Raw genomic sequence first — 15,273 nt, 5'->3', positions numbered from 1 at the left:
AAGCATTGTGAATCTGTGACTTTCTGGTAGGTCCAGGGTCCTGCTGAAGGAGAGCACCCCTCTCCGGGGTCCTGTGCAGCCACACACACCAAGGAGTCCCGTTACTAAGACAGTGCTGGGTCTCCCTGAAAAGGAAAGGGAACTTTGGGCCCTTAAAATAGAACATGAAGGGCTTCCTGTAGCTTAATCAATTGAAATGACCCAGAACCCAAGCTTGGATTAGCATGTGCCTCTAGATTAGGGCTAATCGGGGTCAGGCTGAGCAGATGCACAGACACTCCCAGCCTGATTACTGTACCTCAGCATTTAATCATCTCTTTTCCAAGGGCAGCGGCTGACTTAGTGCCCCCCCCATGCCATGGACATAAAGGCAGTGAGGTCAGAGACACTCAGGGGATTTAATCTAATCCCATGTCCAGTGCCTGCATGGGTGTTTGTGTGCGTGAGAGAGAGAGATCTTAAAATCCCCACATGAAGGTGGCGATACATCTATTTAAGGTGAATGTAGACTGAAAATGCATGTAGAAAAGATTCGAGTTGGGTTTTCGAGGCCTTTGAGGTTATGGAACAACCTTGTATATGGAATTTTTTTCTTTGAGACACCTTTAAGATGTGTAGTGTCGGGGGCTGGAGAGATGGCTCAGAGGTTAAGAGCACTGACTGCTCTTCCAGACGTCTTGAGTTCAATTCCCAGCAACCACATGGTGGCTCACAACCATCTACAATTCAATCTGGTGTATATGTAATAAATAAATAAATCTTTAAAAAAAAAAAAAAGATGTGTAGTGTCTGTCATAGTTACTCAACTTGAGATAGCTTTGTGTGGAAGTAATTTCATAACTCAATTGTAGGGGCTAAGTTAGTCTCCTTCCTTCCCCGAGTTATGTGAAATATGCAAAATGCAGTCTATAAAAATTATTTTATTGCCGGGCGGTGGTGGCGCATGCCTTTAATCCCAGCACTCGGGAGGCAGAGGCAGGCGGATCTCTGTGAGTTCAAGGCCAGCCTGGTCTACACAGCGAGTTTCAGGACAGCCTCCAAAACAATACAGAGAAACCCTGTCTCTTAAAAAAAAATGCAAACAGTGATGCTACGTAAGACGGCTCCTCTGTAGAAGGCGGGCACAGTGCGTGGGGCTACCAGGGAAGTGGACCCAGGCCACTGGAGGGCAGAGACTGAACAAACCAGAGAGCAAGTCAAGCACTTGCTGCAGAAGTCTTGATGCGCACAAGCATGGAGGTGCTTGTACGGAGAAGCTCACGTATCGCAGCCTTTGCAGGCCAACGCATAGTGTGCAGGTCTGTCTTCCTAGCACTTGGCAACAGGATCAGAGGTTCAAGACCAGCGTATGATCCATACTGAGACCCTGCCCCAAAACAAGAAGGTAGACTAAAGCAAATCATGAGCATGAACACCATGTCTTTAAAGCATCTAGGCTATGCTGTAGACTTTTCCAACAAAGCATCATGGTACCCACGTGTGAGGCTCGAGGGCTAAGCAACGTAGTGTATATGAGGCAGGGCGAATGGAAAGAATTGGTTCAGCACCTAAAGACCATTTGGAATGGTTTAGAAAAACCAGGACACCCCACCCTGAAGCAACACCCCCTAATCCTGCCTCTGCTGACTTTCTCCCGTCACGTAGACAAGAACTCTCACTGCCCTGCCTTTGTTTTGTTAACACACCCTTATAAGTGGGCTTTCAGAAATGACTGTCGTCAAACAAAACTCAAATCCTGCTTTGTGTTGTACCATCAAATGCTTAACCCTAACTTGACAAAACTGACTCCTTAAAAAAAACGCTTACACACTGTTACTAACGCTGTGAAATCAGATTTTCTTTTGCCCTGGTTTCCTTTGGTTTGGATCCTCCCCACCATCACCACCACCACCACCTGGGCAGGTGTGCGTGGGGACATTCGTGCCACCAAGTGTATGTGACGGTCAGAAGACAACTTTTGAGAGTAGGTGCTCTCCACCATGTGGGTCCTGGGAGTTGAACTCAGGTCATCAGGCTTGGTGACAAGGACTCCCACCCACTGGGCCTTCTACAGGTAGAAGGTGCACCCTCACCCTCCACCCCCACCCTTCTTTTTGGACACTTCTTACTGTTTGCCCTGGCTGGCCTGGAACTCACTATGTGGATCAAGTTCCTCTCCAACTCAGGTCCTTTGCCTCTACTTCCCCAGTGCTGCTTTAAAACTCATTTTTACTCTCAGGTGGGACTCTTCTGGTGTCCCTCAGGCCAGCACAAGTATGGTACCACATAAAGTCACACACAGTTGGAGAGCAAAAGAGAGGACCCAAATTTGTGACCACTTTTGTGACAGTTTTGTTTTGTTTTTGTTTGTTTTGTTTTGGCTTTTCGAGACTTGGTTTCTCTGTATTGCTTTGAAGGCTGCCCTGGAACTCATTCTGTAGACCAGGCTGGCCTCAAACTCACATGCCTCTGCATCCCGGGTGCTGGGATTAAAGGCGTGTGCCACCAACACCCGGCTTTTTTGTGACAGTCATAAAGTTGAGCTACTAGATCGATAACCAGTTTTGCTATGGACAGTGCACAGAAACAAAACACCATGGCATGCTGTAACTGCAGCGCTTCAGCTACTGACTTAAAACTATTTAAGCCAGTGGTGGTGGCAGCGCACACCTTTAATCCCAGCACTTAGGAGGCAGAGATAAGTGGATCTCTGTGAGTCCTAGGCCAGCCTGGTTCCAAGGGCAGTCAGGGCTACCAGAGAAACCCTGTCTCAAAAAAAAAACAAGCAGAACAAAAAACTATTTAAAATTTAGAACTCCCCCTCCCCCAAAAGTAACTTAAAAAGTGGAGGACCACAATTTGGAGGAAATTTGGCATCTACATTTGTATTATAACTTCATAAAAATTGTTTACTGTCAAATCAAATATAAATGTTATTATGTTTCATTTTTGTCCTTTTGTATAGCTTTTGTTTTCTCTTCAAGCTAATACTTGCCGTTGTGGTAGAGGAGAGCATCTACCATTTTCAGGAGTAAGTGTTTCTCTCTTGACTTGGTCTGTAGTCCACGTACCTGGTGATCGTGACCTCTTGGTGTGACAGGCCTGAGACTCCCTAGACCTGCTGGCCTCGACTTTGAAACAGTTGTGTTGGCTTTGCTCCTTCCCATGGCTTCTGGTACTTAGGCTCAGGTCTGCCTTGCTCCCTTTCTCCCTTTTCAGGGTCTCCAAGACCCATGTGGCTGCCATCTGAGGTTTCTGTGCTATTATCATGCACATTCTTCCTAGCTTCCTGAGAAAGTTTGTGTGAGCAACCAGAGTTTTGAACCATATCTGAACTTGTATGGTGTGCAGTTCACACTGGTCATCGTAGCTGGGTGTAGAATTCTAAGCTGCAAGTGATTCTGGAAAGCTTGAACCAAGGTGCCTGAAGGTATGGCTCCATCGTCTTAGCTTCTGTGTTTGCTGTGGAGTTAGTATTACTCTCATGCCCAATTGTTTGCATATGCTCCCCTTTCCCTACTTTTCACCATTTCCCTCGTGTTCTCAGAAGATGCACATGGGTGTCTGGATTTCTTGCCATCTATTGTGCCAGGTGCACCAGGTGGTCTTTTCCATGACATACTCATTTTCTCAGTAACAGAAGTTTGCTTGTGTGTCTAGATTCCCCAGTTTCTAATCTTTTTTAGTATCTGGAAAATTTCCTTGTTACCTTACAACCTTTGGAATGTATTTTATTTATTGCACTTTTTATTTTTAAAATCCTCTCATATTTTCCTTTTCTAGTTGATTGTAGAATTTTAGAGGAGTTGTCCAGGGTTTTGTTGCTGCTGTTGTTTTTATGTGTGGCAAGGTCTCACTATGTAGTACAAATTGGTTTCAAACTCACAGTTCTCCTGTCTCAGCCTCCTGGGTGCTATGATTATAGACATACCCCATCACATGTTTGGGGGTTGAGGTTTGTTAGGTTGGCTGGCTGCCTGGCTGGTTGGTTGGTTGGTTGGTTTGGGCAACTATTGATTGGTGCTAGGAATCTAGCTTAGAGCCTCATACATGCTAGATAAGATTTTTTCCACTGAGCTATACTCCCAGCTCTATATTTTGTATTTCTAAAATGGAGTTCCCTACGTTAGCCTAGGCTAACATGAAACTCGTGGGCTCCGGTGACGGCCTTGTCTCAGGCCCCACTACAGGTGTAGTTTGTTGTGTTTTTGTCTCTGTTTTGCTTTGCTTTGTGTTGTTTTAGCAGCGTACCATTTTAAGATAGTAATCTCTGAGCATACTCAACTGGGACAGCGTTTGCTTTGTGTTCTTCCTAAGTTGTCTTGAGAGGGACACATCAGGATGCTGCCTTGTGCTTGACCAGGGACAGAGCTGGCGGCTAATGGAGGTGGGGCTAGTTAGTGGTAGAGCTGCCTCCCCTCTCACCTTACCTCACTAGAAGTGTCTTCTTTGGGCTGCTTCTGTCACCGTGGTCTAGGTGTTAGGGTTTGGAACACTGACCTACTAATGCACACAGTTAAATACTAATTCCACAAATCAGCCTCCTTCGTCTTCTTGGAGGCTCCTGAAGGGTTTGGGCAGGGTTACAGCTTCTGCTTCCTTTGCTTTTAGCTTCCAAAACAGCCCTTCCCTGTCCATTAGCTGGGAGTGGGTCACCCTTCTCTGAGGCTCCGTGCTGCGGCCTTCATACAGTAGCTCTGCTGTGAGTAACGGTGGTGCTGGGAGACAGATGGGGCGTGGGTCTATTGTTTCAGTTCACCCTAAAATACAGTTTTTAAATTATACCAGTCTGTGGAATGCTAAGTAAGATTAGTAGACAAGTGGGCTAGTTTAGTTTGATTTCGTTTCTTTTAGACACTTGGCTCTGGAGGAGAGAATATAGATGAACCATGGCGACCAGGCGACAGGGTAGAAGAAGTCAGAAGTTTATTTTTTGTCGTTTCTTCTTCTCAGGCTGATAGAAGCTCGAGCATGGGCAGCATAGCAGAGTATCAGAGTGGGCAGTTTGTTGCTAAAGCAGGGGTAGCGGGAGGGGTAGGAGGACTCATGCTCAATGAGCTGTACTTGCTAACGATGGAGGCAGACAGGTCTGCGTGGCAGTGTCCCACGGTGTCCCCATACTTCTCTTTCCCGAGAGTCTGTCTTACAAAGCTAAAATGAACTGAGAAAAGAGATTTGCTGCCAGGTGCCACGGCACGCACCTATAATCTAAACACTTGGGAGGCTGAGGCAATAGGATCAAGAGTTCAAGGCCAGCCTGGGCTACACAACAAGACCTTGTCTCTAACAAAAAGAAAAAAAGGAAAAGAAATTGAAACTTATCTATGCCCAGAGAGCAGGTAAGTCTTTAACCTGGGGCTGGCAGTCAGTGATACCCTGAAGGAACAGAGCCAGTGGCCCCAGCCAGCACCTGGGTCCTGAGTATGGGCCCCACCAATGGTCTTGCTTTGTCTCTCCAGGCCTGGTCCAGATCCCTGTGAGTATGTACCAGACTGTGGTGACCAGCCTCGCCCAAGGCAACGGGCCAGTGCAGGTGGCCATGGCCCCAGTAACCACCAGGATATCAGACAGCGCAGTCACCATGGACGGCCAGGCTGTGGAGGTGGTGACATTGGAACAGTGACATGCAGCCCTATCATGGCATCGTTTTCTAGTCTACTTCAGATTTTTTACCTGTTTGCAGAGGTGCAATCAAATGGAATTAAGTCTCTCGGCTTGGGAAGAAGCGTTTTGGTAACCTTTTTTTAAAAAGGAAGAAAGGCAGCAGATTTTGGAATCACCTTTTTCTAAAGCACCACTTCTGGGATTTGGTGGAGCAAGAAACGACACCGATTTCACTGTCCCAAAAAAGCCAAATTGTGGCCGGACTTCTTTGTGCAGAAATGTGTGTATACTTATGTGTGTATGTATGTGTGAGTGTGAATATATGTATATGTGTACATATGGACATACACATTTACATATGTGTATAAAGTATATATGTACATACACACACATATATATATATATATGAAACCCGCATGGAATTATCTGTGTGAAATCAAGGTGAACTGTGGGAAAAGATAACCCACCCAGTTCAGTGGGTGGTAGGTACATGGCCAGACACAGTCACCTGGTTTTCATTCATACCAGGGTCATGCATTGAGCTACTGACAAACTCAGGCAGAGGTGACCACGCCCTCCACCAAAGCTGCCTCCCAGTGGCCGCCTAGAGCTCTGCTAGATTCACCCGAGGGAAGGAAGATCCAGGACACGGTGCGGTCCAAAAAGTGCTCACGCCGTCCCGACGTTCCGTCACCACGTGCTTTGCCAGCAGAGAATTCAGGCTGCCCCAGGTGCTGACCTTCCTCAGGCGTGTAAATGCCCTACAGGCTCCTGGCAGGGGCAAGAAGTCTTTCCTCTGGTCCCGTCTCCTCCCTTCCTGGGAACCCTGGGTCTTGGGACTGTTGAAGAGCTGCTTTGGTTGCGAGGGCAGCCCAGGACCAGTCCTTGTAACAGGAGTGTTAAGGGCCTGAGGAAGTGCTTAGGGAGCAGGCGGGTGTAAGTGCAGGGGTGTGTGTGTGTGTGTGTGTGTGTGTGTGTGTGTGTGTGTGTGTGTGTGTGTGTGTGTGTGTGTGTGTGTTGTAGGGAGAGAATGGGAGGAGTATGGGGAGCAGGAAGGGAAGGAGAGAAAAGCTTCATAACCAGGGTGCCACCATGGGAGCGTCTGGCAGTATGTTCACAGAGGAGACTACCACATGAAGGACGGTGCCTGCGGGCTGCTCACAGACGTGTCTAGAGAGCAGGGCACACCCCTGCTGTGGGCCTCTCCAGGACTCTACGAGGACTGCTTTCCCAGCACACCCTGGCCTCTCTCAGTGTGGAGTAGACTGACGGCTCCGCGTGGCTGTGAACGGCGCTGTTCCACACAGCCCTGAGTGTCCAGTGGCTAATTCACCTGACTTCTTGACAAGCCAAATCTCCGCTCCTGGCCCTCCTCCCGGGCCCTCCCACGAGTGTGACAGTGTATTTAATGTGGTGTTTTGGGGTTTTGTTTTTTAATGAGACATTAAAAGATTCTTCATGTCTTGCTCAGCCTTTGAGAAAAGTTTCCGATTCTTATATTTGCTTGTTTTATATAAAACTATCCAATGTTTTTGTATGTTCTTTTCTGTACGTAATGGGGGAGGAGTGGGAAATTTGCATATAAACAGTCCTGGTTCTACAATTTGTTATTTTTTTAATTATTATTTTTTATCATATATTGTGAAGCTGTCCGGGGGCTTTAAAGATCCGTGTTCCTTTGTGGTGAAGTAACCTCCCAATAGTTTGAGAAATTGCCCAGAAGAAAAAAGCAAGACCCCAATAGCAGAGCATGGATTCTGTGTTGTTCTCCATTCTGTCTAAACTGCCTCATTCAATAAATAGTTTAAATGTGGCAACAAGAAGTGCCCCTCTCTGTAGTAGCCTTGGCCTCTTGCACTGCAGGACTCTCTTTTGGGGGGTAGCTCATTGTCCTTTTCAAAAGACATGTACTAGAGGTCAGAGGTCATTACACTGGACAGCCCAGGGGCTGCAGGAAACACTCAGTCTTCTTTCCATACCACGGTGTTCTGGAACACTTCCTCACAAAGCCTCACTGTGGTTTGAAGGCTCCACTCTGGCATTTGGTTTAGGTGTTTATTTGACACCACATTAAAAGTCTAGGAGGGCTGTGACGCTGCCTCTGCATCTTGGAAGGGTCTCCCTAGTGAGTGTGTTTGAAACAGGCAATGTCCTCGAGCAGAATCCAAGCCCTGAGTTGCTCTTATGTCCTCATGTCTTGGTTTCTCTCTCACACACACCTCACTGTTTAATGAGCAACTGTCACCTTCACAGCTGTCCCCTGCCACGCTCTAGCTCCAGCCCTTCCCAAAAGTCCTGGGTCTCTTAGTCACCCTGAGTGCCCTTTCCTGCCCTTTTGTTGGTGGGCGTCTCGGTAAGTTTCCTGCTGGTAGGACTGAAGAGTGGGAGTGAGGAGGGCGCAGAGGATTCTGCATTTAACCTCGGCTCAGTGATGTTAAGTGCTTGCTTCTCTCCGTTTGCATACATGGTACGCTGCCATCTGTGTTCTCCAGGGAGGGCGGGCCAGAGGAAGGAGTGAGTGCAGCCGCCCAGAGCACAGGTTATCTGGAGAAACACGAATGCACTCACACACACACACACACACACACACACACACGTGTGCGTGCGCAAGCACTCACCATCAACCATTCCCAAATGCTTGCTACTAGCCCCTGGTGTTTGCAAGCCAGACCCAGACAGTGCCTCCCTCTGTTGACAACTGTCTTACGCAAGGCTGATGACAAGCTTCTCTTCTCATTTTGAGCTACAGAGAGGTCAAGTTAAATACCTAACCCAGCGCACTCAGCTAAGAGGCAGAAGCCAGAGCAGTCTTGCCTAGAATCTGCCTAGAAATACTACTTCATATGCTTAAGGGGGGACAACGTGCAGTGTGTAAGAGCACTCAGTTATATTTTTAAGAGGCTTAGCTATTATTTGGGGGAGAGCTAGGTGTGTGCCCCAAAATGTAATGCACTGGCAGATGAAATTGTTAGTGAGGGTGTAGCTTGTTGTAGATTACCTGTCTAGCGTTTGCAAGGCCCCAAGTTCAATACCCAGCACAGCTGACAGAGGGAGGACTGTTAGCAAAACTTAGATGGACTGGGTCCCACCAGGCATGATGACCCATGCACATAATCCCAGTGTTTGGGAGGCGGAAGCAGAATTTCCAGGAGTAGAAGCCAGTTTGGGTACATACTTCCTGGGTAAACTGAGCTACAAGAAAGACTCCATCCCAGGATTTTATTAATTAATGAATTCACTGGGTCCCACTTAAATTTCTTCTGAATTTATGTGCCCCTTAAGAAACTAATAGTGACCCGGCGTTGGTGGCGCACGCCTTTAATCCCAGCACTCGGGAGGCAGAGGCAGGTGGATCTCTGTGAGTTCGAGGCCAGACTGGACCGACAGCCTCCAAAACAATACAGAGAAACCCTGTTTCGTAAAAACCAAAAAAAAAAAAAAAAAAGAAACTAATAGTGAGGGGCGGAGGAAAAATAAATTAATAGTGACCCAGGTGGTGGTGACACATGTCTTTAATCCCAGCACTCAGGAGGCAGAAGCAGGCGGATCTTTCTGAATTCAAGGCCAGTCTGGTCTCTACAGTGAGTTCCAGGACAGCCAAGGCTATGTAGAGAAGAGACCCTGTCTGAAAAAAAAAAAAAAAAAGAAAACGAGAAAAATGCTACTAAGTGTAATCTAAACTACATGTGACCATGTCTCAGAAAAGAAAGATGCTAACAGCTAAGTTAGTGAGTATCAAAGGGCTCTGCACTCTGAGCACTGTCCTCTCCAGCCTGTGAGGGCCCATCTTACAGCTGTGGCAACTGAGACTCAACATCTTCCCCTAAGTGTGCAACTCACAAATGGGGCACACAAGCACGTGACTGTCCCCTCTGCCTAATTATTGTGTGTGCTGGTCCTCAGAGGTCACACAGAACAAAGTGCACATTAGGACTCTATATAAACAGACTTGGGTTGGGTTTTTTATTTTTGATTAGGGTCTCACTGTGTATAGTTTTAGCTGACCTAGAACTTGCTTTGTAGACCAGGGCTGTCTTGAGCTCAGCCTCTCCCATGGGCAGTCAGCTTCCTCTGAACCAGGCCTGCAGTTGCACCCTGGTCTTTATCCAGGGCTTGCCATAGCTGTGCCTGGTCATTGTCATCTTGAGTGCAGGCATTAGCAGTGGTTTCCTAATCCCAAAATACAGGGAGCCCCAGACATCCATTTTCCTTCAACACTTTTCCACGGAAACAGTGTCAGCACTGTTAAATAATTTGATGTGAAATGTTGATTTAACTCACAGTCCTCCAAGGGCTGAAGGGCCTCGTTGCAACCTAGCAGATTCTGTTGTCTTTAAAAGCTCAGCTTGAGCAACAAAACTCAAGAGGTGCCAAGCAAGGAGGTCGGGGCCGATCTGGAAGTCACTGGATTGTGAAGTCAGTTGGGTCTAAGCACAGGCTTGCCCTTGGGGGATTTCAGCTTCAGCGTTGAGGACAGCCTTAGCTAGCACCCAAGCCCTTTACTTGTTAAGAGAAAGGCTAGAGGTTGGCGCCTGCTGAGAAGCCCGTGTCTGTGCTACAGTATTGGAGGGTGTGGTCTACTGACCAGCTGGGGTTGCATGCCCACTGTGACCCACTCGGTGGTGACCAGGGGTTTAATCACAAAGTCCAAACCCAGGAGAGACAGCTATCAAGGCTGGATGTGACACCAGGGAGCATGGAGCCCTATGCCCAACTCGAGCCTCTGAAGTCTGTACCAGTCTGATCAGTACATTATTAGGCCTTTGTGACAACTGTGTACCACATAACGCCCCATGCCTACCGGTGCTTTGTAAGACTACTCACCCATCACAATCTCTTTTTAGAATATTTTATTTTTAACACTGTTTTCAAACAAATGACTTGAAGCAAGCTACATACAATGAAGTTGAAGGAGGAAGCAACACGAGTGAGAAGCCAGCGACCAGAGGAGACCACGCGTGGGCTCACGGGAGTCACCTTAGTGGAACGAAGGGTTCCATTAGATCTGGAATAAACACTAATAGTGGTGCCGGGCGTTGGTGGCGCACGCCTTTAATCCCAGCACTCGGGACGCAGAGGCAGGTGGATCTCTGTAAGTTCGAGACCAGCCTGGTCTACAGATCGAGTTCCAGGACAGGCTCCAAAGCAGTACAGAGAAACCCTGTCTCGGAAAAACAAACAAAAAAAACAGGCTTGGTGGCATAAACCTTAGTACTTGGTTGGTGAAGTCAGAAGGCCTTGGACTTCAAGGCCAGCCCCAGCTACATAATGAAGTCAGTCAGCCTGGGCTACATGAGAGTTTATCTTGAAAAGCAAAGTTTGAAGTGAAATCCAAGTGTTTTCGTTATTTTGAAGCAGAGTTTTAAGAAATTCTAGCTAGCCTGGAACTCACTGTGTAGACCAGGCTGGCCTCCACTTGAAGAGATCCATCTGCCATTGCCGCCTGAGTGCTGGGATTAAAGGTGTGTGCCACCACACCCAGCCCAAGTTATTTTATACTCTTCCACATTTCATAGCTAAGGAAAAGCTTTCTTTCCTTAGGATTTGGAACCCTTGAGTATTACTTTAGAACTGTCCTTTGCAAAGATCTGAGGAGGGCTCAGCTCCCGAGGTGTTAAAAGTGCCTGGTCTAGGTTTTGACTCTGCGAGAGAAACGCTGAAGGGGACAAAGATGGCCAGCAAGTCAGTCAGCCCTTCTGAAGTGGCTGCAGCAAGAGATGGTGTGAGGAAAAGAAGAAAAAGAAAGCTGGCGTTGGTGGCACATGCCTTTAATCCCAGCACTTGGGAGGCAGAGGCAGGTGGATCTCTGTGAGTTCAAGACCAGCCTGGTCTACAAGAGCTACTTCCAGGACAGTCTCCAAAGTCACAGAGAAACCCTGCCTCGAAAAACCCAAAAATAAAAAAAAAAATAAATTTAAAAAAAGGTACCTCAGGATTATAGGTTAGTGTGCAACAAGTCTCCACACAATTGAGACACAAGTCTGGTCTCCTGAAAGGACAGCCCCACACTCACCCCCTCCTATGGACGATATGGGGGACCTCCACTTACAGCCTCCTTCCCTGACAACTTCCTCTTCTGGTCCTCAAAATGTCTGCTCCCACACCACTTTCCCAGAAGACTAGCTTCCGAAGGGCACGGACCCCCCAGGACAGGAAGTCACTGGGGCTGAGGGAGCATATGCAGGACTTCATGTTGGTAGAGTCGGCCATGAGCTCTCCCTGAGAAGCAGCAGCCTTAATGGCTGCCTCCACCTCCACTGACAGGCCTGCCGTCTACCTTCCCAGCCACTTTCTTTCCAGGAAACTCTGGCAGAGCCAGTGCAAGGGGATGCCTCCATTCCGGGGAGATCTGGATCATACCATTGCCTGTAACAGAGCTTCCAGACCCATATCCAGGATGAGCCCACTTTCATATAGAGGACCAGCTCCCAGCATCTGCAGTGTGAGAAAAGACACATCGTTTTGAAAGCACAGTGCTTTGTGTGAGAATTTCTCCTCCCCACAGCACTTGCACACACTAAGAGAACGCAGCAGGGTAAGCTAGCGTAATGGTCACTGGGACTCTGAGACCCCACTGGATGAGAAACTAACCTAGTTTGCTGCCAACTGTCTCCGAGACAGCTGCCCTCTGAGGCCAGCAACGTCCTAGGGCCATCTTTGTGGATGGAGAAGATCAATCATCCTTCTAAAGCCATCAAGGCTCCACCCATCAGTAAGGATGTCCTGGGGGTACAGAGACAAGCTCCTGGTGGCCTCTGCCCAGAGCAGGGCCTCTGTGGTCTTGAGGCCTCTACTTCCCATCCTAGGTAAGATTTTCCTGGCAATGGCTGTCTTGTTTCTCGTAACAGTATACATCCCATTTCCAGAACAAACAGTCCTCACAAAACCCAAAAGCTAAGATGTCTTTTCTTTCCTGTGCCGGGGCTTGAACCCGTGACCTCACCCGTATGAGGCAAATTCTATCACAGAGCCATACCTCCCAGCCAGAAGCTACTTTTAAACATCTCTTTAAATGCACAACGATAAAGTAAGTAACCCGCAAAAGTCCCCTAGGTGCGCAAGCCGCCACTGGTCCAAACCAAAGGCTCACTCTGAAGGTGCTGGAGTCTGACCAGGGCACGGGTCACTCACCAACTCCAGCACTGTCCCATCTGAGTGCATGCTCTGCCAAAGTCACTGTCTCCTCGAGACTGTCCTCGGTTCACCCGTCTCAAGGTCCTGCAATTGATTTTTCTCTACCTTACCTGGGGTGCTGCCCTTGCTCTCAGATGTCACCCAGCCAGGTGTAACCCAACATCCAGCCATTTCTCACCATCAGCTGACACTTAAAAAGAAAAAAAAAAGCAAGGCCTCACTCAGTAGCCCAGGCTGCCTCAGCCTGCCAAGTCCTAGATTCCCAGAGTGCCTCTGTGCCTGGCTTCTACGGGGTCAGATTACTGCATTATAGCATGCCGAGCAGCACCCTTGGCCTGCGCCTTGCCAGTGGCTCCTCCTCCACAGTCAACACACAGACAGGTCTCCAGACACTGTTATTCATCCCCACAAGGGGTAAAACTCACCTCCAGATATGCAGCCATGTGCCAGCCTGACGTATGCCCTGGCTGATGATGGAGGGGTAACCGGGCACTTTCCTCAACACAGCCTGAGCCCGCCCCCAAGGGCAGCATCCTGTGGATGCCCTGCCGCATGGCCACCAGATGCTCCTCCTGTCCTGTGGCCTCTAAGGCCCAGGTTAGCTGCTGTCTATACTCAGTATATCAAGAGCCATAGGACCAACTGCGGCTCAAGGTGCTGAGTCTGTCCTTGGTTCCTTTGCCACATGTCCTCAATGCCCAGCATGGTTCCCCCTCACCTGACCTACCTCCCCAGGCCAGCTAAGTGTAGTGGAAGTCTCCACTAAAACACACCCTCTGGTGTGAGCAGCCACAAGCCCAGTGTGTGCTCACACAGCTACAGGCCAGGCCAGGCCAGGCCTCTCCCTGGAGGTTTGGAAGGCCCTTTGCCTGGGGCCACTTAGCTGTGCTCTGAAAGGTGCCAGGCTCCAGCTTCCTGCTCTGGACACTACTTTAGGGCCTTCTATCCTTAGCCCTCATGCTAGAATCACCTGCCGGCTCTGGCCCTGGGATACAGCCTCCTTTTGGAAGGTCAGGGCCAGGAAGGCCTCCTGTGACCTCATGGGGCCCAAGGGAGGCTCCCCATTAGGGAATCCCTTGCTGTGTGGGAACCAGGACTCAGGCAATGAATGGCCAGGTCCTGAGGTACCCGAAATCATAGACTATCAGGAGCTGAGATGGACGCCCAAGGTTTGCAGATCCCAGGGCCTGCTTCATACAGAGCCAGGCCAGGCAAAGCAAGAAAGTGATAGGAACTCCATCAGTAGCATGCTGGCCTAGGATGCACAGATGGGTGGTACCACCTAACCGGGTGTGATGACTCAGTCTTCTGATCCCAGCACTAGGAGGTATTAGCAGGAGGACCATGAACTCAAGGTTATGCTTGGCTTCAGTGAGCTCAACGCCTGGCTGGACTACATGAGACCATCTGAAAATAGGTTGTAAGTGGGGGAGGGGTTGTTATTAAGATGCCTACAACGCAAGCATGGGAACCTGAGTTTGGATTCCCAACACCCATGTTTAAAAAGGAAAAAAAAAGCCAGCTTAGCTGTGTTGGCTGTGGAACCCTAGCGCATCTCAGATGGAGGTAAGCGGATCCTCAGCTTGCTGCTCAGCCAGTCCAGCCAGCGACTGCCAGGCTCCACGACATCCTGTCTCAAAAGAAAGGCCATCATAATGGCTCCGGGGTAAAGGCATTCGCCACCAGGCCTAACAACCTGAGTTTGGTCCCCAGAACCTACTGGTAAGAGAGAACTACTCTGGCAGTGGACCACGGTACCCTCCCTCCCCCAAATAAGTAGATATAAGAAAAACATAGAAAAAGAGCCGGGCATTGGTGGTGGCATGAGCCTTTAATCCCAGAACTCAGGAGGCAGAGGCTGGCAGATCTCCGCGAGTTTGAGGCCAGCCAGGAGAGCCAAGTGTACACAGAGAAACCCTGTCTGTGGGGTGAGGGGAAGAGTCTTTATGTAAAAAAACAAAAACAAACCTTAAACTACCTGGCCCATTCCTGGCTGTTGGTGTAGGGGTGAGATCAGGCTTGGGAGAAGTGAGGTGCACCTACCAGCCTGGAGTCAGAGCCCTGAAGCACGGGAACCCAGTGAGAGGAGCCAGGGCCACGGCACTGTTTCCTCCTAAACAGCAGAGGGCACGGGCCACCAGAGCCCGAAGCAGGCAGGTCACACCAGGTCATAACCCGGGTAAGGCGCTTGGGCTTAGCTCAGGATGGGGGAAGTGAGATTAGTGTAGAGGCCAGTTAGTGGCATGGAGCAGGACGGAAGCCCAGAGGGGAGGTAGCGATTGTCCCTGGGCTATCCCCTGTGGTTACCTCCCCACTACCCGGATGCTCACCGTCCTCATCACAGCTTTCAGGACAGGACAAGACTGCTCGAAGAGGCAAAAGGGCAGCCAACAAGGTCACCTCCCAGCCCCCTTCTGGCAGGACCCAACCCCCCTTCCTTGTTCCCCTTGGCCATTCTGCATCCCACCTCCTCCGCTCACCTGTGCCCTGCCCAGCACACAGCAAATACCCCATGTTCAGGAGTACTTGTTGCTTTTCCCAGACAGGGTTTCTCCG

At 49.1% G+C, this 15,273-nt stretch overlaps 1 protein-coding gene across 3 annotated transcripts in view; it reads left to right on the top strand.

Annotated features, from left to right (window-relative positions):
• The window catches only part of Nrf1 (nuclear respiratory factor 1), a 98,173-nt gene extending 90,777 nt beyond the window's left edge, over nucleotides 1-7,396 (top strand). For all 3 annotated transcript variants that reach the window (XM_005078088.4, XM_040728485.1, XM_040728487.1), the window contains one exon: nucleotides 5,439-7,396. In XM_005078088.4, coding sequence (XP_005078145.1) covers nucleotides 5,439-5,602 — 164 coding nt within the window. In that variant the 3' untranslated portion in view covers nucleotides 5,603-7,396. The remainder of the gene's footprint in view (nucleotides 1-5,438) is intronic.
• Nucleotides 7,397-15,273: the final 7,877 nt, after the last annotated feature.

The sequence above is a fragment of the Mesocricetus auratus genome, unplaced genomic scaffold (genome assembly GCF_017639785.1).
Source record: "Mesocricetus auratus isolate SY011 unplaced genomic scaffold, BCM_Maur_2.0 Super-Scaffold_100019, whole genome shotgun sequence".
Classification (NCBI taxonomy): domain Eukaryota; kingdom Metazoa; phylum Chordata; class Mammalia; order Rodentia; family Cricetidae; genus Mesocricetus; species Mesocricetus auratus.
The sequence above is the reverse complement of the archived record's forward strand: the minus strand, read 5'-3'. Positions and strand labels throughout refer to the sequence as shown.